Raw genomic sequence first — 24,891 nt, forward strand, 5'->3', positions numbered from 1 at the left:
TATTTTTCTAGAAATTGTGTAAGTTATAAAAGTTACATTATAAATGAAATTCATAATGAGGGCATTGCAAAGTTTTTGTTGCAGGAAGGAGATAGTCGGGGGCGCCTGGGTGGCTCACGGGGTTGGGCCTCTGCCTTCAGCTCAGGTCATGATCTCAGAGTCCTGGGATCAAGCCCCACATCAGGCTCTCTGCTCAGCAGGGAGCCTGCTTCCTCCTCTCTCTGCCTGCCTCTCTGCCTACTTGTGATCTCTGTCAAATAAATTAAAAAAAATAAAATCTTAAAAAAAAAAAAAAAAGGAGATAGGGGCACCTGGGGGGCTCAGTGGGTTAAAGCCTCTGCCTTTAGCTCAGGTCATGATCTCAGGGTCCTGGGATCGAGCCCCACATCAGGTTCTCTGCTCAGCAGGGAGCCTGCTTCCTCCCCTCTCTCTCTCCGCCTACTTGTGATCTGTCTGTCAAATAAATAAAATCTTTAAAAAAAAAATATAGTCACTAAAGTATATAAAACCCTGCTTCTCTAAGTCACTTTTTTTTTTTTAACATTTTATTTATTTATTTGACAGACAGAGATCACAAGTAGGCAGAGAGGCAGGCAGAGAGAGAGGAAGGGAAGCAGGCTTCCCGCTAAGCGGAGAGCCCGATGCAGGGCTCGATCCCAGCACCCTGGGATCATGACCTGAGCTGAAGGCAGAGGCTTTAACCCACTGAGCCACCCAGACACCCCTAGGCCCATCTTCTTAAAGCATCAATTTTATTCAAAGACTTTTTGAGAGGCAAGCATATCTCTAACTACGAAGTAACTTAAAACATTTTACTATGCAAAAACCTAGATATGTATTATGGATTCAGTGCAAAACTAGCAAGAATTCCAATAAAACAGAGACCCTCTGTGTGAGAAGACTAACTGTGGGCAGCCTCTGGATGCCAGGATCTGGAAGGAGGGGCTCTACTAATCTGCCTCCATCAGAGCAGTGACTCTCATCTGTATTATGAATGGACTCCCTCGGGGTAAGATACACTTTGAACAAATTCATTCCTCAACATGACAGGGATGGGAAAGTGTCAGAAGGCACAGGCCTGCTGCACTCCGTGGTGAACGTTCCAAAGTAAGTGTCCCCAGGCAGGCGGTACGCTGACTGTCCCTTGTCTAAAGCCCGAATGGACTCACCTTTCGGGTCGTCAGGATGCCCTGGTTGCTCTCGGGGTGGGTGGTGATGGTAAAATGGCCCCCGTCGTCACCTTCCAGGATGCGGTAGGTGGCGCACCATGCCGGCGAGCTGGGGGCATCCAGGTCAGTCACCGTCAGCCTCTGCACCTCCTGGTCCACCGTGTTCTCAGGTACCCGGGCCTCGTACTGTTGGCGCAGCAAGCACGGCACCATCAGAGCAGAGACGGACCGCCCACCCCGAGACTGCTCCCCTCTTCGCCAGCTGTGGGTCCTCCGGGCAATTCAGTCTTCCTGGGACCACCCAACCCACACCCCACGGTTTCAGGACCCACACAGATGCAGCATGTCCTCACAGCCGCTGGGAGAGACCACAGGGACCTGTTTTTCCTACATCTGAGGGCAAAATACTCCCGCCAGCTCGCTGGGTCTGGGTGCCCTGAACCCTGCCATGTGTGGCCGTCTACCTAGCTGAGATCGGAAAGGTATGAAGACGGTGGCAAGGAGGACTAGGGGCCTGATGGCTCTATGGCCTGGATCAGGAACATTTTTGGAAGTTCTGGGACAGGTGGCAAACACTGGGAGCTCAACTGCTTGCAGCAAATTTTTACTCAAGCCTAAATCAGGTTTAGGAGCCAGTTATCTATGCCCCCCTGCCCCCGAGTTATCTAATGACGGAAGGGGGTAAGTTGATTGGCACGGAGTCCTCTGTCACCGGAGGTGTGCAGAGCATTCTCGGGGGGGAAGGTGGGCACGTACAGCTGTGAGGCCAATTCTAAGTGCTCATACTGTTGAACACTTTTCTTTCTTTCTGCCCATTCTTCTTCCTTTCGGTAAACTCCACCCCCAACGAGGGGCCTGAGCTCATGACACGGAGATCAAGAGTCAGTCACATGCTCCAATGACTGAGCCAGCCAGGTGCCCCTCAACATGGCTTTCGTATCGAGCACTTCTGTACCGGGAATGGTGTTATCAACTATCCAGAGATTATTCCTTTCAACACAGAGAATGATGCAAGGAATATCATCATCTTCATTTCACAGATTAGGAAATAGGGCGCAAAGACGTTAGGCAGTTTGTCTCTTGTCACACAGCCTAGTAAGTGGTGGGGCAGGACTAGAAGCAAAGTGAGCTCGTTCCAGTTTCATTAGAAAGAAAAACCTGAGCCCTTCATCATCTGCGGAGGGAAGGACTGACCAGGCACTCACCTTCTGAGGCTCAAACACGGGAGCGTTGTCATTGGCATCGAGGATTTCGATTATGGCCACTGCAGTGGTGGTAGAACCATCCCCGTCCATGTCTGTCGCCTGGATGGTCAGTGTGTACTCGGGGACTCTCTGGAGAGGAAAGGAGAGTTCAGGCTGAGGGGCCCCTCAGCCTGGGCTCCCAGAGGCACAGCCCTGCGTGCATGTGGAGGGAAAGGGAATCTCTCCCCGTCTCCCATTGTTCTCTTGAATCCCCTCCCCACCACTCACCCACCATAGGGAAGAATGGAGGTAAAGGGTGGAGGGGGAGGAGAAATGCAGACCCACACAGTTCCCCTGGGCCAGCCAGCAGTGCAGTCTGGGGACTGCCCCCGACCCTGGGCTGATGCAGAATGGGAGCTTTGAGCGGGGATTTGGGCAAAGGTATTAATTAGGAAACAGTAGGCGACTCTAGCATTCTTTGAGCTAATTCTACTTTGTAGCACACAAGGGACAAAAATCTGGGCAATGTGCATGCTAAGTGAGCCATTCCAAGAGGAAATGAGAAAACCTACAGAAAATATCAAACACCTGCATTTTACTGCTGCCTCCTCGACCTTAACGAGATCATCCGGCACCATGCCGCTGGCTTCAGAGAGCTGAGGGACGTCAACACGGGAACACAGTAGCAGCCACCCCAGCTGACTTGATTCTCGCCGCTCTGCCTTAGGCTATGGGGCATGGACAGGGGCTTCCTGCTCTTGTGTTAGGCCCCAGCCTGAGCAAGGCTGGAAGGACAGCACTTTCCTTAGGAGCTACTCACCTCCCGGTCCAGGCCACTGGAGATGACGCTGATGGTGCCCGTGCTCCGGTGCACAGTGAACATGAGGTCATGCGGATCCTTTGGCTCTTGGCTATGGATAGAGTAAGCAACCACCCCATTGTACGTGTTGACAGCATCGTCCTCATCTGTGGCTGTCACCTGCATCACAGAAGTGCCTAGAGGAGAGAAGGCACGAGTGAGCATCCTTCCCTCCCTGCTCTAGTCCCAGCCTTGCACACTTCTGGAATTCTGAGAGACTCCATCCTGTTCATTGACTTGGACCCATCTTCCACTTTGTGGCAGATTGCTAGTTGGGGTCTGTTTTCCATTCTCTGCTCCTTTCTTAGAAACGAAAACCTCAATCATGTTAAGCTGAGCACAGGCCTGCCTGGAACAAAGACCATCTATTTCCCAAGAATGAGGCTCTGAGATTAAGAACTTGCCCAGGGTCATGGGTGAAGAGGCAAATCAAGATTCAAATCAAGATCTTTGTAGCTCCAAAGCTAGTGGTTCCCAAACCTGACTGATCATCTGAATCTTCTGGGAAATTTTTTAAATATACAGATTCCAGGCTATATTCTAGGAGCATTCTTATTCAGGGTTCTTGGGATAGGATGCGAAAAATCTGAATTTTTTAAAAAAATTGTACTTATTTGATAGAGTGAGAGACAGTGAGAGAGGGAACACAAGCAGGGGGAGTGGGAGACGGAGAAGCAGGCTTCCCCCTGAGCAGGGAGCCCAATGTGGGACTCGATCCCAGGACCCTGGGATCACGACCTGAGGTGAAGGCAGACACTTAACAACTGGGGCACCCAGGCGCCTGGAGATTTTTAAGATGATCCCAGGATGCACAGCTGAGGAAATCAGGTAAGGAGGGTTCTTACAGGCTTTAGGTGCCTGGTCTGACCTCCAGATGGTTCCAGAAATTGACCCAAGGCTAGGTCTGGGCCCAGCAGACCACCCCAGCTATCTGCCACTCCCCAGTCCTCTTACCAGGTAATACCCCTTCCAAGACACTCCCTCTGAAAACATCCTGGGTGAACTTGGGCTTGTGGTCATTCTGGTCTGTGACAATGATGGAAATGTTCATGGGGTCTTCCACTGAGGCACCATTCTCCGATACGGCGTGGCCAAAGAGCTGTGGGTACACAGGTATAGGGTCAGCCTGGCCCCACCGACCCACGGGGTCCTGCTTCTTGTCGGATGCTACAGGTTACTTGCCTCATACTTCGCAATCTTCTCCCGGTCCAGGGGCTTATTCAACAACAACCAGCCTGTTTCCTTCTCTATGGCGAAGACACCCTCGGGGGGACTGTCTGCTCCAGGCCCTGTGATGCTGTAGAAAATCTTGGTGCCTCTGTCCTTATTAGATTTGAGCTGGAAGCAAAAGAAATTGGCAGCTGACAAAGTCTCAACTATCTCAGGATGGCAACAAAGGCGAGGAGGGCTGGAGAGACACTGCCTTATCAGAAACCAATCCCGTTACCAAGGCTTTCAGGAGCAAGAAACCCCATTGGCAGGCCTTTGGGTGAGGGTCCCTGCAGCCACCCAAGACTCTGGGGAGAAGGCACAGTCATACCTGATTCAGCCTCTGGGGGAAGGGGCCCTTGCCATTCTCGGCGACAGATATTGGTGGAACCACCCATTCTCTCTTGTGTCTTCGCAAGACGCGGCTGGACGGGGAGATCTTCAGTGCTTTCCTGCCCTGCAAGGAGAGGAGACTCCTTAACACAAACAGCGCACAGCTGGAAGACACCCGACATCCTCGCACTTTGAGGAGTTTAAGGATGAGGAGAGAGACCTAAAGGGGTTTACTGCGAAAGACAAATTGAAAATAATCCTAAAGTGTTCATTTGGAGAGAACCAACCGAACACACATTATAATACTTCCATCTAGTCGAACTGCTCTACAGCTCTAAAAATGAGGAAGAGGAAGTCTATGTGCTGACACGAAAGATCTTTGTTATATGCTGTTAATTGAAAAAGAACAAGGTATACTAAACTGTAATCTGGTTTAGTATTTTATTTAACAACTTCACATAGTTAATACGTATCGTCTTTTGTGTGAAAGGGTAGGAAAATAAGATGGTGTATTCATAGTGGCTCACATATAAACAAAGTATGGGGGCAGACACAAAAGAAACTAACGACAGGGTTATCTGTGAGAAGGGGACAGGCAGTATACTGATCTATTTTTAAGTGAAGAAAGAAGGCGCAAACATGTGAACAGCATGCTAGCTTTTGCATAAAAGAGAGGAAAAAAGGTCTGCGTATCTATCTATATATATAAAATATACAACATGTTTAATATAAATAAATATAGAATATATAAAGAAACTTTAGAAGGAAAAAACTGGTAACAGCAGTTATCTGTATCTTGGACAGGGCATTAGGTAGATGCACAGAAACAAAGGGAGGTTATTCATTGTGTAACTTTTTATTATTATTATTTTAAAAGATTGAGAATTTATTTATTATTATTATTATTTTTTAAAGATTTTATTTATTTATTTGACAGAGAGAGATCACAAGTAGGCAGAGAGAGAGGAGGAAGCAGATGCAGGGCTCAATCCCAGGACCCTGGGATCATGACCTGAGCTGAAGGCAGAGGCTTTAACCCACTGAGCCAGCCACCCAGGTGCCCCAACTTTTTATTATTTCTTAATTTTTTGAACCATGTGGATATATTAGGTCTTTAAAAAATTAAAAGAGAAATGTGGCTGAGTGCCTCGGGTCTGTCTTCCCAGAGGCTCATGGGATCGACATCCCTTCCCTGGGGGGCTTAGCCAGATGATACGAGAAAGAAGGAAAGGGAGGTGGAACGGGAATCCCTAGGGCAAAGGGTACTGGGCCGTTGCTCACAGGGCAGTTCTCTGCCCCACTGGCTTGACTCTCTAGCACCCCTAGTGGGAGGTTTTAAGCTGTGGGCAACCAAGGGCCAGCACTGCCTTTTCTGAAAGGGCAACATGGTTCATAATGGCCTTAGCAACCTCAAACTCCTGGCTAGCAGCAAGCTGGGCATACACAGAGAACAGCTTTCTCCTGTGTTGCAAGTGTACGTGGTGTTTTACCTGAACTGTTCTATCATTCTGCCCAGTGAAATCACCATCAGTGCCAGGCAGGGCTGACTCTTCCCCAGGGCAGTCCATGCAAATCACTGTGGGGAAGAAAGAAAGAGAATATTAGGAAAGAGGGGGCTTCTGGAAGCTACCCCAGCGGGCTTCACCTGACAATAGCCCTCTGACTGGATCAAGGGCTGTTCCAAGTCAGAAGGAGACTGGCTTTTGTCTCCATTGTGATCAATTATGAATTTCAGATGGGGCTTCCAACTTTGGTCTCGAGAGGGACAATCACTTTGTGGTTTGTGAACCCAGGCCCTTTCTTTCCTCATGACACCTGAAGAATCAAGATCATAGGCATTCAGCTCATCAGCCCCAGATGGCCTCATAAGACACAAGGTAAACCCAAGGTCATAGCTGGAGGCAGGAGGTTTTTAGCATTTTGGAAGATCACGACTCTACCTACATGCAATATACATCCTGCTACCACAAAAGATGGTTCTGGACCACCTCTAGGTGTTTCAACTTATCACATTCATCATGTTTTAGTTTAACATGCTCCCTGTGAATCCCCTCTGCTTGGTCACCCTTTAAATAAGCAAACATGTGAACAGCATGTTAGCATGAGGTGCTAACTACCATTCACCAAGCCAGAGTCTGGATCCATTTCATCCGGACAATTACTTTAACCACCAAGGTAGGTATTAGTTTTTTTTTAAAGATAAGAAAACTGAGGTTCAGAAGCCACATCAGCCTGACTCCAACGTATTCGCTAGAGAGTGTTCCCTGATTCTGGCCCAGACACCAATGTGTCCTTTCACTAGGCTGCAGCACGACAAGGCCCACAGGGACAGGCACAGAAATGTCGGCGTGAGGCCTCCCAACCGTCCTTTTTTTGAAAAATTGTCCTTTAGTCTCAGATGGTGATGATTGCTTTATTTTCTCCCTCTGTGCCACCACTCCTCTCCTCCTCTACGATGAAGATTGTTTAAAAAAATCCTTTCTTGGGGCACCTGGCTGGCTCAGTTGGCAGAGGCTGCAACTCCTGATCTCGGGGTTGTGAGTTCGAGCCCCATGTTGGGTGCAGAGATGAATCTGCAAACAAGGAAGGATAACAGATGTTTTGTTTTGCTTTGTTTTAGATTTTACTTTTAAGAAATCTCTACATTCAGCGTGGGGCTCAAACTCACAACCCTAAAACCAAGAGTCACATGGTCTACTGACTAACGCAGCCAGGTGTCCCAAGAGATGAGTTTTTTTTTTTTTTTAACTACAAAAGTAATGTGAACACGATGAAGTATTCAAACAGTACATGAGTATAATAGTAAAAAGTAAAATTCTACTTTTTTTAAGTAGGCTCCACACCCAGAGGGGAGCCCAATGCAAGGCTTAAACTCATAATCCTGAGTCATGACCTGAGCCAAAACCAAGAGTTGGACAACTTAACCAACTGAGCCACCCAGGCGCCCCTAAAAAAACTAGAATTCTAAACGATAAATATCCAGAATATAAAAAGAGCTCCTAAAACCCAACATCAGAAAACAAAGGACTGAAAAGACATTTGTCCAAAGAAGATACACAAATGGCCAATAAGCCTATGAAAAGATGCTCAGAATCATTAGTTATTAGGAAAATGCAAGCATAAAGCTCAACGTGATACTACCCCACACCCACTAGGAAAATGATTTTTAAAGTATTTTTTTAAAAAGATTTTATTTATTTGACAGAGAGATCACTAGTAGGCAGACAGGCAGGCAGAGAGAGAGAAAGGGGAAGCAGGCTCCCCACTGAGCAGAGAGCCCGATGTGGGGTTCGATCCCAGGACCCTGAGACCATGACCTGAGCCAAAGACAGAGGCTTTAACCCACTGAGCCACCCAGGTGCCCCAAAACTATTTTAAAAAGTGGGGCAGGGGTGGGGAATAACAAGTGCTGGCAAGACAAGAAGAAACTGGAACCCTGTGGCACTGGCAATGGAAAATGGGCAGCTTCCCCATGAAACAGTCTGGTGCTCCTCAAAACGTAAACACAGCCAGCGCAGGACCCTGCAGCTCTCTTCCCAGGTGCACATCCCAAGGAACGGAAAGCAGGAACACACGCAGGTACCTGTACGACAGTTTCCACAGTATCATTTTTCACAGTAGCTGAGAGGAGCAAACCACCCAAGTGTTCACTGAGAGATGAACGGATCAATGGACTGTGGTATATCCACGCAGCAGAATACGATTCAGTTTTCAAAAGTAACACAATTCTGACACGGGCTACAATACGGACGACCCTTGCAAACGTCATGGTACGTGAAATAAGCCAGTCAGAAAAGGACAAACACTGCAGGATCCCGTGTGTATGAGGTACCAAGAACAGCAGAGAGAGAGAGAAGACTAGAGGATCCCGGGGCTGAAGACCGGGCAGATGCGGAGTTACTGTCCAACGGGGACAGAGTTACTGTTCAGGATGACTAAAAATTTCTGGAGATGGATTACGATGCTGGTTGCAAAACACTGTGAATGTGCTTGAGCGCCACTGAATTATTTACTCTAAGATGGATAAAACGGTCAGCTTTATGTTATGTGTATTTTACTTCAATAAGAAAAAACAGCAGAAGTCTGCTGTGGGCGTGTAAAACGGAACAGTCATTTTGGAAAACTGTTGGGTAGTATTTACCACAGCTAAATATGCACATTCCCCAAGACCTAGCAATTCCACTTCGTGGTAGAGACCCAGCCAACACACACATTCACCCGAAGGCATGTGTTACAATGCTCACATCAGCACTGCTTCTAACAGGGAAAAACTGGAAATAGCCCAAAGGTCCACCGAGGCAGAATGGATAGGAACACCATGGTATATCCACATAATGGAACCAGTTAGCCACAAGGAGATGATGACGGGATGAATCTCACAAACCTACAGCTGAATGAGAGGCCCAGTGCGGGGCGCCTGGGTGGCTCAGGGGGTTAAGCCTCTGCCTTCAGCTCAGGTCATGATCTCGGGGTCCTGGGAGCGAGTCCTGCATCAGACTCTCTGCTCAGCAGGGGGCCTGCTTCCGCCCCTCCCCCAACGGCCCTCTGCCTACTTGTGATCTGTTTGTCAAATAAATAAATAAAATCTTAAAAAAAGAGAGAGATTGAGAGAGAGAGCAAATGTCCTGGTGTGAGAGAGGACAGCGTTGACATGAGGTTCAAGAACAGGCACAACAAACCTAAGTCAATGAAGTTAAGACCCAGGTCATCCTTCCGGACAGAGGGGAGTGAACAGGAGGAGGAAGAAGGGAGGCTTAAAGGCATACAGAGCGCCTTCGGCTCCACAGAACCCAGTGCCAGCTCGCTAGAAGCCAATAGCTCACAGAGAGAAGCAGAATCTGGTGGGGGAAGGCTGGAATATGCCTGTGACAAGGAGAAGATACTTTAGACACCAGGTCCCCACTGAAGAGTGGTGGCCTGTGACATGCTTGGCCAGCAGGAGGGGAAGGAGGATTCTAGGCCTGAGTCAGCTCCAGAGGGTCCTGGAGGCAGCAAGACTCCCAGGGTGACCCTGCTCTTCACATCCTACACACAGCTGTAGAGACCCATCTTCTGAGGATTCTGGCTTTGCCCGAGGGCTATAAGGACCAGACATGCTATATCGCAAAGGTTAGATCACCTTAATATAGGGCAATAGTTAGATAATCTGTGGAACGCTTACTCCACAGATTATTCATGCAAGTATGCAGAATTATAGTTATAGCAGAGTTTTTAAGTTATCTAGGGAAGTTCTTATGCTATGAAGTGAAAGACAGTAAGCAGACCGTAGAAAGGAATATATGCAACAATGCACATTTCAAAAGACTAGAAGGAAATGAAAATTTCCAATGAGTGGGGTTACCAGCAACTTCTTTTTCAAATTTTTCGGTCAGATTTTTCTCTTAATATGAATTGTGTTGTTCTCCCCACATATATTGTAGTCCTAACCCCCAGTACCTCCAAATGTGACTGTATGCGGAGACAGAGCCTTTAAAGAGGTGACTAAGTTAAAATGATGCCATTAGGGTGGGGCCCAAGCCAGGATGGCTAGTGTCCTTCTAAGAGGAGGGAATCTGGACACAGTTATAGAGGGAGGAGAGAAGACAGCCATCCACAAGCTAAGGAGAGAGGCCTCAAACAAAACCAAACCTGCTAAGGGCTTAATTTTTGCTCCTTAAGCCCCCGAGTCTGGGTTACTTTGTTACAGAAGACCTAACAAACCAGTTCAACCTGTACCACTCTCAGGAGTCAGGAATCCCTCCCCTCTTGAATTCCTATTAATAGCTGATATTTAAGTAAATTTTTAATTTAATCTTCACCAAGCACCCTATGAAGCAGATTTAAGACCATTATCTAGAATGTGAGAAACAGAGATTAAGTGAATTCACTGAAGTTACTTACATAGCTAGGCAACAGAGGAGCTAGAAAGCAGTACCCAGACCTCCATGGCCTGAGTCATTGTCTTTTTTTTTTTTTTTTTAAAGATTTTATTTATTTATTTGACAGACAGAGATTACAAGTAGGCAGAGAGGCAGGCAGAGAGAGAGGAGGAAGCAGGCTCCCCGGGAGCAGAGAGCCCAATGTGGGGCTCGACCCCAGGATCCTGGGATCATGACCTGAGCCGAAGGCAGAGGCTTTAACCTACACTGAGCCACCCAGGCGACCCCTGAGTCATTGTCTTAACCACTATGGTTATTTTGTCTCTCTGATACACTCAAGAGTTTGTTTACTTATCTCTTCCTCACCTCCCATTTCCTGTTCTCCTTCTCCATCTATGAAAATGGAGAGTCTGATTTTTAAATGGCCAGTGAGGCAGTGCGGTCCTTGGAGGAAAGCACTAGACTTTGGGAAAGTGACAGTAACACTCTCACAGGGTTGATGTGAGGATTAAATGAGAGTGTAAGTAAAGGACTGATGAAACAATGCATGTCAGGGTCTGCTTTGATGCAGTTAATGGACACAGAGACCCCTGCAGGCACTGACATTAACTTACTTGGTGATCCCGGGTAAGGCGCTTGAATTCTGTGGGTCTCAGAATCAATTGTTTGCTCAAGTTTTATGCCTGAGGCCTGCTTTCCCTTGGTTTAAAAGGAGAGATACATGCTATTAGAGTAATTCAAGATTAGTAGGACCAAACACATTTGCTCCTTGATGTAGTAAGAACAAAAAAAGCTTAAAGGGAATACCTAAAACTCCTTAGGTGACTCAGCATACCTTAAAGGTTTGTTAAGGATGCATACAAAAGTTCCCCAAAGGTGCACCTGGGTGGCTCAGTGGGTTAAGCCTCTGCCTTCAGCTTAGGTCATGGTCCCAGGGTCCTGGGATCGAGCCCAGCATTGGGCTCTCTGCTCAGCAGGGAGCCTGCTTCCCCTTCTTTCTCTGCCTGCCTCTCTGCCTACTTGTGATCTCTCTGTCAAATAAATAAATAAATTAAATAAATAAATAAATAAATAAATAAATAAATGTATGCTCCCCAAAGCCCTTAGTTCCATTGGAAACATCAATATGCTGACGTGGAAACTGAACCAACTTGGAATTTAGGTTCTCTCATTTGGAAAATGGAAATTAGACTTCACAGAGCCATCTCTTTTTTTTTTTTTTTTTTAAGATTTTAAAGAGCCATCTTGAATATCAAATAAGATAAATCCCAAACCACAAATCTGTGAACCCCAGAAGCTTACACAGACTCTTACAACACACAAGGAAACTGAGGTTCAGAGGTGAAGATAGCCCAAGGTCACACAGCTAGTGAGCGGAAGTGGAGATAGAACCCAGGGTGTTCAGAGTCTAAAGCCAGGTTCCTCAATATAGCTGCTGATTCAAGAGCTACTTGAATACTTCCTAAGTCCCCAAACATTCTTCTAGAAACTAGGGATGCATCAGGGAACAAGTGTCTATCCTCATGTACCTTTAAATTTGTATGGGGCAGGGGGGCGCCTGGGTGGCTCAATGGGTTAAGCCTCTGTCTTTGGCTCAGGTCATGATCCCAGGGTCCTGGGATCGAGCCCCACATTGGGCTCTCTGCTCAGCGGGGAGCCTGCTTCCCCCTTTCTCTCTGCCTGCCTCTCTGCCTACTTGTGATCTCTCTCTCTGTCAAATAAATAAATAAAATCTTTAAAAAAAAATTTTGTACAGGGTACTACCTCCTCTCCAAAATCACCTTTCTACTGAACTATTTAATGATGCACTGATTGTAATAGCAAAATTCCAGACAATGCCAATGTCCACCAGTAAGAGATGAACCCTATATTACAACACTGTTTATACAAGAGAACACTATGCAGCCACAGACACACAGACACACACACACACAAGCTGTAGATGATGAGGAAGCTCCTACGTATTGATAAGGAAAAATTTCTAAGATATACAATTAATTTAAACAAGAGACAACAAAGATCGATATAGTCTAGGTTAACATGCTAACTTTGTTTTTTTAATTGTTATTTGAAAAATACCTCTGGGAGGTGCCCCAAAAAACTAGGCTTACAGGTAGAAAAACCAGCAGGTAGGGAAAAAGGATGAATTTTTTTTTTTTTTTTTTTTTTTTTTTAATTTAATATTTTTCTAAATTCTGACCTGCTTGAATGCATTAGCTATTCAAATACTGTTAAAAAAATTAACGGGCGCCTGGGTGGCTCAGTGGTTAAAGCCTCTGCCTTTGGCTCAGGTCCTGATCTCAGGGTCCTGGGATCGAGTCCCACATCGGGCTCTCTGCTCAGCAGGAGCCTGCCTCCTCCTCCTGTCTCTCTCTGCCTGCCTCTCTGCCTACTTGTGATCTGTCTGTCAAATTAAAAAATAAATAAATAAAAATAAATTAACAAGTCCCAGGGCACCTGGGTGGCGTGGTCAGTTAAATGTCTGGCTCTTGGTTTCAGCTCAGGTCGTGATCTCAGGGTTGTGAGAATGAGCCCCACATGGAGGTCTGCACTCAGCATGATGTCGGCTTTAGGGTCTCTTTCTCTTTCCCTCTCCCTCTGCCCCTGCCACTCGTGCTCTCTAAAATAAATAAATAAATCTTAAAAAAAATGAACGGTCCTGCTTCCCGTTCTCAAAACAGCCTTCTTCCTAAGGGAAGGTCTTCAGCTAGCGGGGGCGGTGGGGGGGCAGGTAAGTCTGTTAGTTGTTTCCTTTAACAAGAAGACTATGAGTTCTCCAATCCTTTCCTGTCAGGTTACAGAGCTAGAGGCTGATGGACTAACCAGCCTCCCCCCCCCCCCCGTCAGAAGCATTAATCCCCCAAACTCCGAAAGCTGCCAGGAACCCAGGAAACCTCTCCCTGTTTTCTACAAAAGCTGCCCCACCCTGTCAAATGCACAGGACATTTCAGTGTCCTGTTGCTGGCACATTTCCATTATCATATGGTTCCACATACTTGTAGTTGGCTGCCTATCCGTCTATTATTAGAGACGACAGTGCCAACCATCAAGGAGAAGTCAGTCGTCCTGCCCTCCAAGCATGCGTGCCTGCTTTGGCTGAGTATTCCAGCTCCATCAGAGGGCCCTGCCCCCGCCGCTCTAACCTGCATTCAGCTGGATACAGGAACCAACCTGGGGCATGAGTCATGCAGGCAAGAACAGGCTTTAACCCACTCTGCCTGAGACACCAGCTAAGGGCTTTCCTATCTAATTCCTTAGAAAATAACCTGCAAGGTGAGTATTACTGCCTCCATTCTGAAAACCCAGAGAACAAGAGGCTGCCTGGAATTGAAGTGACTCAGAAAGCAGCTTCAGAGAGGGAAGGCAAGTACATGAGGCCCCACTAAGTAGGAAGCAGTAGGACCAGATTTCAAACCCTAAAGGCAAGTAAATGATGAAGAGCATGGGATTTAAAGTCTAAAAGACCTGGGCTCAAATCTATACTGTGTGAGCCTATGGAAGCCGTTTCCTCATCTGAAAATGGAATTACTACGACTTAAGTCCTAAGATTATTTGGAGAATTAAAGAAGATAAAGCTTGCGCGCACTGAGCACGAGGTCCAGCCCAGAGCAAGCCCTCAGTAAAAGGCACCTCTAGCCTACTCACAGCTAATTGAGGTTTCTGATTCTAACCCTGGTTAGGAGGGCACTGTTTTACAGGGGATGCTCCACGGTTTACGGGGGAGGCAGAGGATGGCCCGCTCACAGGCAAGCTAAACTGCCCAGGAAAACTTGCTGAGGCACCTGTAGGAACACGAGCAGTTTCTTCTGCAAGCCATGAGTCACAGAGAGGCTATAAAATGGTAAGCCCTGGGGCAGATCATGACAACTTCCTCCTAGATGTTTCCTGGCACCCCTGGGTTGTACTACTGGTTTCCAAAATGAAATTGATCTGAAACCAGGTCTCATCATCACTCATCCCCTCCTACCCCACCTTCCAACAGCTAGTGAAGTAAGCTGATTTCCATTCCTGACTGTAGCCTAGCTCCCCAAGGCCACACATGTCCCCAAGGCCAAGTCATGGGGGCATGAATGGGCTTGTGTCAAACTTTTTCTGGGGCAAGCTGGTGAGCACTGATGAGCACATGGGGCAACAGTTCAGATCTTAAGACTGGAAAGGACACCTACACATAGTTCTTCCACACCCACATGGGACCTTAAAGTCATTTAACTGCCTTAGACTCCAGAGATCCTGGATCACAAAGACAATGAACCTGATGGAGAGGTAGGTATTGCTATAATATAAATTGACGGCTTTCGGCACTGAGCCTTAGTACACAATTCCTAGGATATTTGTGGGGAAGGGAGTTAGTAAATTGAGACTGCTTCTAGCGAAATAATAACCAGAGCTTTGTGTATCTGCACTACATAAAAAAAGACATCCAGTGGAAGTGGGATTCCCTGGCCTGTGCTCAAAGCTCCTCTCTCTAAAGACCATCCTGCCAAGGCTGGCCTCAGATCCGGAACTGGCACCATGATAAAAGTTGGATGAGAAGAGTCAAGTCCCCAGCTGTTGGAAAAAAGGAAACTTGTTAAGCAGACGCATAAGAACTGATGGATACTGCACTGAGAACTCATTCCAGTCCTGCTCTTAAGGTTGGAATTGCCTAGACACCTCCGAACTGCCAAGGGAACACCCTTGAAGGGCAGGAGATTGTCTTCTCAGCCACGACATGGAGGTACTACACAGTCTCAATGTCCAACTTTACTGGATGTTCTGACAAAATAAAGCCGCCATCTCTCTGGGAATAAAATGTCCTTCAAGTGATCAGTCTTGGCCAGTTCCTCTGTTGATCTTTGGGCATTTAAACTAGAAGGGAAGGGGGGCGCCTGGGTGGATCAGTCATTAAATGTCTACCTTTGGCTCAAGTCATGATCCCAGGGTCTTGGGATCGAGTACTACATGGGGCTCCCTGCTCAGCAGGGAGCCTGCTTCTTCCTCTCCCACTCCCCCTGCTTGTGTTACCTCTCTTGCTGTCTCTCTCTCTAAAATAAATAAATAAAATCTTAAAAAAAAAAAAAAACTAGAAGGGAAGAATATTATCAGTTTTAAAAGTATTGTGGCCAAAAGGTAGCTTGTGGGGGATGCAAAAGAGACAAGTCTCATTCTGGCTTGGCTTAGGGATACATCTAGCTCATAAAGCAAACAAACGTGTGCTTATAACTACTACCACTTTCTGTTAATGGGCTGGGATAAGAAGTTGCTTGGGTAAGTATACAAAAGTGCCTTAAAAGAAGATTCTGGCATTTTCCCAAGTAAAGCTACATATAGAAAAATAGTTCACTAAAATACAAATTAAAAGAATGAGTGTTGTGGAATACTTTGGAAACAGGTGCTGCTATATACTGTCAGTGGGGGAGTGTGAATTGGCACCTTTCAGACAATCAAGAAGCTTTAAACAAGCCATGTGACCTAGGAATTGTGCCAGAAAGTCATTCCAGAGAGGACAAAACTGTAACAGGAAGGATATCCGTAACTATTGCTGAAACTGTATAAAAAAATAAGTCAGTCACAACAACTTAACTTTCAAAAAAATAATTACGTGTGCTACTGTCACTCAAACATCTCATATACAGCATTGAATATCATAAAAGAGGGGTGCCTGGGTGGCTCAGTGGGTTAAGCCCCTGCCTTCGGCTCAGCTCATGATCTCAGAGTTCTGGGGTCAAGCCCCACATCAGGCTCTCTGCACAGCAGGGAGCCTGCCCCCACCCCCCCAACCCCCCACCTGCCTGCTTCTCTGCCTGCTTGTGATCTCTCTTTGTCAAATAATAACTAAAATCTTTTAAACAAACAAACAAATATCAAAAAAGAAAACCTATAGGTGCACCTGGCTAGCTCAGTCCAAAGAGCATGCAACTCTTGATCTCAGGGTCCTGAGTCTGAGCTCAATGTTGTGTGTAGAGATTACTTGGAAGAATAAATAATTGAAAAAGAAAAAGAAAATCTATCAAGGAAAAACTCTGCTCTGCTGAGGGGGGGGGGGGAAGCCAGGTCACAAAACAGCCATTTACTTATTTATAAAAGTTTATTTTTAGCAATCTCTACACCCAACAGGGGAATGAACGCACAACCCCAGGATCAAGAGTTGCATGCTCTTCTGCCTGAGCCAGGCAGCCCGCAAAACAGTCATTTACAGACAAAACATAAAATATTAATATTTTTATACTTATAAAGGAGAACAGGGGGAAGGGGGTTGAAAAGACAAAGACAGAGAATGGGGTTGAGCCCTGGCACCAGGAAGGTGGCCTAGCTGTCCCTAGAACCAAGGATCCCAGAGGGAGAAGATACCCAAGATGATGGACAGTGAGCAAGACCTAGACTAAGGCGCTCCACGGGGAGAGGGAGTGGGCGCAAAGGATGCTGGCGCTAGGGGAGGGGGGGGGGGGCACGGGGAGTCCACGTGGCAGGCTGGGAAGCCAAGGGGTTCACTGACCCAGAAGGCAGTTAGTGCCTTGCTGGGAGATAAGGCTCTTGAGGCCCCTGCGCGGCTGTCGTCAGAGGACCCAGACTCTTGTTCTCCCAAAGCTGAGAGCAGAGCTAGCGGACTCACTGCCATGGAGGTGTTTGTGATGACTCATCACCACCAGATCACCTTTTTTCCGGGCACACCGAGGAGTCAAGCACGGTGCTGGAGCCGAAGGCTTGGCGGAGCAGCAGTGGCTTCACACAGCGTGACCGCAGCCTGCCACATGGCCCCGCTCAGAGCCCCGCTCCCCCTGGACCTGGAGCTTCCAGCAGAGGGAGCCCGCGAGGCTTCAGGGGGCCCTTAGCACAGAGCCCATGAAGCTGGACTGTTAGGAGAGCAGGACTGGAGGGAGAGCCCTGAAGCAGTGAACTCCGGCCCTCCCCCTCAGATCAGTCAACGAACACTTGGTTAGGGAAATGGCCCGGAAAGATCTAGTGAAAATGTTCATTTGAAACGACAGAGGGGGGCGCCTGGGTGGTTCAGTCCGTTAAGCATTTGCCTTCAGCTCAGGTCATGATCCCAGGGGTCCTGGAATGGAGTCCTGAATTGGGATGCCTGCTCGATGGGGAGCCTGCCTCTCCCTCTGCTCTTCCCCCCACCCCCGCCCACTTGTTCTCTCTTTCTCTAATAAATAAATAAAATCTTAAAAAAGAAAGAAATGACAGAGGTCCTTTATGGATGGTGGGCTTCCATTCTGCCTATCTTCCAGTTTTTCCATAAAATATATTCGATCTGCTATCAGAATGAGATGTTGAGATCCCCTTCCCCCTTTACTAGAAAAGTTATATAACCCCATGTTGTTGAGGAGAAAGCAATTCTTTACCGGGGATTTCTTTTTGCCTCTCTGTTGAAAACTTTTTGCAAAGAACTGCATTACTCAGGTTCCTCCTTATCCTTGGGAGCTGGGTCCTCCCTTATAATCCTCAGGGAAAAACCCAAGCTGGGCTTACTCCACAGCACCCTGGGAATTTGGAATAGGGCTAACTCAAAGTTCAGCATGAGGTGTGCTGCTTGGCTTGCGGATTCCCACCCTCCAAGACCATACCAGAACAGAGATCCTAGTGACCGCCCTGGGATATCTGGGATAGCAATTAAGGGTCTGTTGGGTAAAAGCATTGGTTCCCAAACATAGCTGAATGATTCACCTGGAGAACTTTTTAAAAAACCCAGATATCCTATTTCCAGCCCACCCATCACTTCTGAATCAGTTTCTGAAGATGATCTCAGGGAGGCAGTTTACTGGTTTTTAAAAGTTTCTAGTTGTCTCATTTATTTCTCCAAAGTAGTTAAATTTGAATGGCTTTTTGAGGGCACTTCAAAAGATATTATCAAGACTGGGGTGCCTGGGTGGCTCAGAGGGTTAAAGCCTCTGCCTTCAGCTCAGGTCATGATCCCAGGGTCCTGGGATAGAGCCCCGCATTGGGCTCTCTCCTTGGTGGGGAGCCTGCTTCCTCCTCTCTCTCTCTCTGCCTGCCTCTCTGCCTACTTGTGATCTCTCTCTGTTGAATGAATAAATAAAATCTTAAAAAAAAAAATATATATATATATATATTATCAAGATTTCAAATATCCAGATCCTTCTTCTGAACACATGTATCTGTCATGTCTGTTTATGCAGTATTTCCCCTGGACTTTTTTTTTAAGATTTATTTATATTTGACACACAGAGAAAGCACACGCAGACAAGTAGAGGGAACATCAGAGAGACAGGGAGAAGCAGGCTCCCTGGGTGCTCCAAGAGGGGCTCCATTCCAGGACCCTGGGATCATGACCTAAGCTGGAGGCAGATGCTTAACTGACTGAGCCATCCAGGTGCCCTGGATGTTTTTTTATTTTTTTAAAGATTTTATTTATTTATTTGACAGATAGAGATCACAAGTAGGCAGAGAGCAGGCAGAGAGAGAGAGAGGAGGAAGCAGGCTCCCCGCTGAGCAGAGAGCCCAATGCGGGGCTCGATCCCAGGACCCTGAGATCGTGACCCGAACTGAAGGCAGAGGCTTTAACCCACTGAGCCACCCAGGCGCCCCTGCCCTGGATGTTTTAAAGGTATCTTGAAATCAATTTGTTGAAAAGCAAATCTATGATATTTATTCTTGGCCCAAATATGATCCTTTTTCAAGGTCCCCAGAGAATGACATTATCATGTGCTCAGCTACTCAAACCCAAAATCTGAGTCCCAGAAGCAGCTCAAACTACCTGGGCTGAAATGAAACTGTGGCTCCATCACCAACTTTTGGCAAGTTTGTTTCCTCACCTATAAAATTGAATGATGTTAATAATATCTGACTCAGTTAAATGAGTTAATACTTTGCACAGTGCCTGGCATATGGTCAGCTAGCAACATCACCTTCCAGAATCCCTTTCCCAGTCACCAAGATTCATGCCTCTTCATCTCTACACCCACTTCTTTAGTACATTCCACATCATATTTAGCTTTAGTGAGTGCAAAAATTTCCATTAAAAAATAAAAAAGGATCTTTTAAAGTGCAACAAATCATACATTTGAGAAAATGAGATGACCAACTTTCTTGTTTGAAACTCATCAATGGTGTGCCATTGTTCTTAGGATAAAAAACAAAATCTTTAATGCGCTCAGTTCCCTGTCTCCACTCTCTAGCCACGTTAGTGCTCTTCTTAAATGCAGCATAACCCCCTTACCACAGGACCTTTGCCCACCCCCAAAACAGTGTCTCTCTACACTCCTGCTCCAATTTACCCATTTAACTCCTAACATCTTTCAGATCCCAAAGCAAGTGACTTTCTCAGGGAAGCTCTATGTAACTGCCACATAATTTATTACAACTGTAATTGTATGTTTACTTGTTATTATCTAATTGTCTATCTCCCTTACTACTCTCAATAGTGCCCAAAGGCAAAGACTATGTTAGAATTTGCTTATCACTGTATCTCAATACTTAGCTCCGTGCCTGATACAAAGTAGGTGTTCAATAATGTTGAGCCAAATATGAAAGTCCTGTGACCCAGCAGTTTTGCTTCCATTCTGAAGAAATACGTATACAAACTATTACCATTGTAAGAATACTGCTACTTTACCACAGCTAACACCTAAACATTTATTTATTTACTAAAGGCTTTTTCATATACTAATGCATTAAATACACACTAGAGCCTTATCAGATCCCCATAATTATCCCTATTTTACAGATAAGGAAACTGAGGCACAGAGTTTAAGCAACTTAACCAAGTTTCCACAGCTAGTTAGACAGATTTAACCCCGGTACTCTGCAACTCCAGCTCAGGCACTCTACACATTATAACATACTTATACCTTACGCAAATTTCAATTGTAGAAATTTGAAATGGTGCCATAAATATTCAAGTTGCACTTTGTATGCAAAGTTTGAAGAAGTGCAAATCTCCCAAATAATGTAAAGTCACATAATTTTTTTAAAAGATTTATTTATTTATTTATTTATTTGACAGAGATCACAAGTAGGCAGAGAGGCAGGCAGAGAGAAGAGAGAGGAGGAAGCAGGCTCCCTGCAGAGCAGAGAGCCCAATGTGGGGCTCGATCCCAGGACCCTGGGATCATGACCTGAGCCGAAGGCAGAGGCTTTAACCCACTGAGCCACCCAGGCATCCCTAAAGTCACATAATTTTACAACTGTAGAGACTAGTGAACTGTAAGTACCGCTCTAGCTTCCTTACCCAAATACATACAGTTCACATATATTCACATGAGAACATAAGTCTTCAATCATGGGAGTTATGAATTATTTGAGGTTTTCAAGAATTTATCTTTTAAATCATGCAACTGCCCTCTACAATACTGTTTATTACAGCGTTATTTGGGTTTAAGAAAAAGTCCATAAGCACCGCTTGGAAGAAAAGAAGATCATAAATGAATATCCTCTTCAAGAATGGAAACTGGGGGGTACCTGGGTGGCTCAGTTATTAAGCTCAGGTCATGATCCCAGGATCCTGGGATGGAGCCCCATGTCAGCCTCCCTGCTCAGCGGGAGGCCTGTTTTTTCTTCTCTACCTCTCCCTGCTTGTGTTCCCTCTCTCCCTGTCTCTGTTAATAAATAAATATATATATTTTTAAAAAAAATAGAAACTGGGACACCTGGGTGACTCAGTCGGTTAAGTGCCTGTCTTCAGCTCAGGTCATAATCCCATGGTTCTCGGATCAGGTTCCATATCAGGCTCCAGTGAGGAGCCTACCTCCCCATCTGCCTGCTGCACCCCCTGCTTATGCTGAGTCTCTGACAAATAAAATCTTAAAAAAAAAAAAAAATCAACTTTTCCTCAACAAAATGCTTGCTAACTAGATTTTGACATCTAAAAAAACTGAGAAAATTTCCATTTTTGCTTTGACTGAATGTCACATTTTCAAACTCTCAACACCCAAGGAAAACGATGCAAGTGCTGAGATTTTACAGTTTACTTATGAATTAAGCAGCTTACATTTTTTCAATTTTTGATGACTTCAAATGCTTCTGAGACAATCAGATAATTAAGTCATCAAACAATGGTTACTGTGAAAACTAATGCTTTTTAAAGATTTATTTGTTTGAGAGAGAGGGAGAGGAAGAGGCGAGAAACAGATTCCCTACTGAGCAGGGAGTGCACATGGGGCTCCTTTTCCTCACCCTGAAATCATGACTTGAGCAGAAACCAAGAGTCTGGCACTTATCCCACTGAGCCACCCAGGCGCCCCAAAACTAATGGTTTTTAAGTGGCATAGTAACCTTATTAACTTTACTGCAAAGCCTGTCACCTTAAAGGTATTATTCAAACAGAAAAGTTTAATTTATGTGAATGGGGTTAAGATGAACAATTCCTGTGATCGTCCTTCTACAACAGTCTTTCCTAATAAGGTGATTCCTGATAGTTAGGTTTCTGAAAATCCAAACACTTTACAATTTTTATGTTAACTCCTTCCCACTTCCACATCTGTAAAAGATAAAAACAAGGGCTTAGCTAAATAAATCATAGTATATCCACCATGTAGAAGACTGTTAAAAACAAGATAGATGTGTTCTTACCAATATGGAGAAAGATGCCTGTGATTCATTAAGTTAAAAAAGCAAGTTACAATGTTTATATGCTTGAGATAGCCCAATTCTTGTTTTAAAAATTCCTGAATGCACACATAAATTTCTTGTCAAGAAAAAGGTCCACAAAGATTCACATTAAACCACTGGATGTGCTTACCCTTAGGTAGGAGAACTGAGGAAGAGAAAAACTTTCCTGTGTTTCTGATCTGGCAGTGGAGTCCAGTGGTTAAAGCTTGGGTTGCTTAGATCTGAATCCAAGCTTTTTATCAGTTGTGTGATCTTGGGCAAGTTACTTAACCTCTCTGGTCTCTTTTCTCATCTGGAAAATGGGGATAATAATACTACCGACTCCAAAAGGTATTATGGTGATTAAACATGCTAATACATATAAAATGCTAAGAGCTGTACCTGTCACGTACTAAGCGTTACATGTTTATTGAAAAACAGGGTCTTTTACAGTGAACATGTATTCATGTATTAATGTAAAATTCCAACCAACCAGCCCAACCCTACATAAACAATTATCAGTAGTACCTACGGAGGGGGATGTGATAGAAATGAGAAACTCCCTAGGCAAGCCTGGTACTCAGCCAAGCTTGCAAACTACTGACTCAGGGGCTAAAGACCAGTAAACCAGTTGGAGTGTAGTTGAGTCCCCGCTGGGGAATGCAGGAGCATTCTGGAAGCGGAAAAAGACCATAAAAGACAAGAAAATTACAGGTCAAGCAGGCCTGGTGGGAAGCCCCAGCTCGGGCAGACTCCACAAGGAGAGGGCAGGGTGTGGGCCCCGCATCTTGTTCTGGCTTGTGTATGAGGAGCCCAGAAGGAGCTGTCTTTCCTCTCGGCCTGAAGCTACGACAAGATGGGACTCGTTGTGAGAAGGCCGCCAGCCTTAAGCAAGACACCCCAAAGAGGAGCAGAGTACTCCAGTCCTGCCCAGTCAGTGACCACCCAGCAGTCCACCTCCTCGTAGCTCCACAGACATGAAGGCACGTCTCACACACAGGACAGAGTTAGAGCCTCATTGCTGAGGAGCTGGGAGCAGAGTGACTTGCCTCAGGCCACATAGGTTGGGTTGAGAAACCAGGCTGAGAACCCCATTTCCCGCTGCCCAGATGTCTGCCATCAGGCCTGTGCCCCGAGCTGGGTTTGTTAAGACTCTGAAGAACCGAATGCACCTGAGCTGGGGACAGGGAGGGGGTTGGGGAGACAGCGAGGAATAGGCTACGTTTCCCAAATTAGGGGGCAGAACCTTCTCAGGAAAATACATATGCACCTTGTACACAGTGAATTCCAGGGGAGGAAAGACTTCCTCAAGCTGATGTGAGACCCTGAGATCAGAACTCTGGGCCAGATCAACCTTCTAGCCTCCGATGCAGGTTTAAGTTTTCTTGGTAAGAGAGCTATAACACGGGCCTAATCTTATGTGCTCTTAAGCAAAACTGGAGTTCTGGGGCTGAGAGGAGAAAGGAAAGCCTGGGATTGTGCCTCCTTGGCCCCATCTCCCCATCCAGCCCTTGAGATCAAGCCTGAGGGTCTGGTGGAGAACAGATCTCCCCTCGCTGGGGTTCTGTGTAGCCTCAGAGGTGCTCACGAACGGGAAGAAGTCACCAGCTTGCCCACCTCCTGGCTCTGAGGCCCTCTCCCTAGATGTCAGACAGCAGAAGAGTCAAGAGTTGTGAGTTCCAAGGTGAGGTATGGGGAAAGAGGAAGATGTCTGTCTGCTCTCTTTCCAGGATAAGGCATTTTGGTTTACTGAGAGAACAGCAGCATCCCAGCACCCCGGAAGTCCAGCAGGATCACGGCTGCCATAGCCTGGAGAGGACTCTGTCAGCTTGAGGAATTTGCAGACCACTGACACTCTAGTGACCCAAAACGGGAAGAGTGATCTGGCTGAGGCGAGGGGAGAAAGGCAGAGTGTATCAAGCTCCTCCACTCTGAACAAGGTGGGGGTAGTCCTTGAGGGCAGGGGAGGGGGCAGGATGGTGGGGGCAGGGATGCGGAGAAGTAGAAGATAACCAGCCAGAAGCAGATTCTCTGCTGAGAACTGTCAGTGAGAGCTCTATCAGGCCTGGTATCTGAACGAGCCCTAACCCCCCACATCCTAAAGAGGAGGCCAGGGGTCCTGGATAGAAATGCCCCCTCCCCCCAACTCCAGCTCCTGGTGATTAACAGAGGCCTGTGGAGGGAACAGGAATTCGAAGCCCTTGGGTCAGAAGTTAACTATTTCCAATCTTCCTCTAGCTTGGCTGTGGCCACGACTCACAACGTGGTCCCATCTCTAATACTTAGGAGTGTGGTTACTATCTCACACCTAGGGAGACCAACCTGGGTTCAAATCCTAATTCCACAATTTACTATCTGGGTGACCTAGGATAGGTTGCAGAGTTGCAAGCCTGGGTTTCCTATTCAGTTAAATGAAGCCAATTCAACACCCGTCCCCCCACGGTGGGGAGGGGTGGCTTTTAGGAGGATTAAAAGGGCTTATTACATAAAGTACATAGTGGAGTCTCTAGAACTCAGTAAGCTCTTGGTAAATGGTATTTAGGTTGCTTTGTTATTGTTGTTGTTTGTTTGGAAGCCCTTCTTTGACGGGTAGGCCCGCTGCCTGGCAATGACAGGTAAGTAAATGAAACGAGGGGGAAAACTGAACTGAGACTTACAACATTCTTGGGTCTGGGGAAAGCTGGGAAGGGGAGGCAAGAAGGGGGGATGCTGGAGGGGAGCCCAGGATCCTGGTTCCACAGGAG

General features: G+C 46.3%; 1 protein-coding gene across 2 annotated transcripts in view; it reads right to left on the minus strand.

The window, feature by feature from the left end:
- Positions 1 to 24,891, minus strand: part of CDH3 (cadherin 3) — a 67,862-nt gene that overhangs the window by 14,067 nt on the left and 28,904 nt on the right. For both annotated transcript variants that reach the window (XM_032854103.1, XM_032854104.1), the window contains 7 exons: positions 6,245 to 6,330; positions 4,753 to 4,878; positions 4,395 to 4,550; positions 4,167 to 4,311; positions 3,174 to 3,349; positions 2,375 to 2,503; positions 1,170 to 1,355 (listed from right to left, as the gene is read on the minus strand). In XM_032854103.1, the coding sequence (XP_032709994.1) occupies positions 1,170 to 1,355; positions 2,375 to 2,503; positions 3,174 to 3,349; positions 4,167 to 4,311; positions 4,395 to 4,550; positions 4,753 to 4,878; positions 6,245 to 6,322 (996 nt within the window). In that variant the 5' untranslated portion in view covers positions 6,323 to 6,330. The remainder of the gene's footprint in view (positions 1 to 1,169; positions 1,356 to 2,374; positions 2,504 to 3,173; positions 3,350 to 4,166; positions 4,312 to 4,394; positions 4,551 to 4,752; positions 4,879 to 6,244; positions 6,331 to 24,891) is intronic.

The sequence above is a fragment of the Lontra canadensis genome, unplaced genomic scaffold, assembly GCF_010015895.1.
Source record: "Lontra canadensis isolate GAN:19392208 unplaced genomic scaffold, GSC_riverotter_1.0 scaffold8, whole genome shotgun sequence".
In the NCBI taxonomy this organism is placed as follows: domain Eukaryota; kingdom Metazoa; phylum Chordata; class Mammalia; order Carnivora; family Mustelidae; genus Lontra; species Lontra canadensis.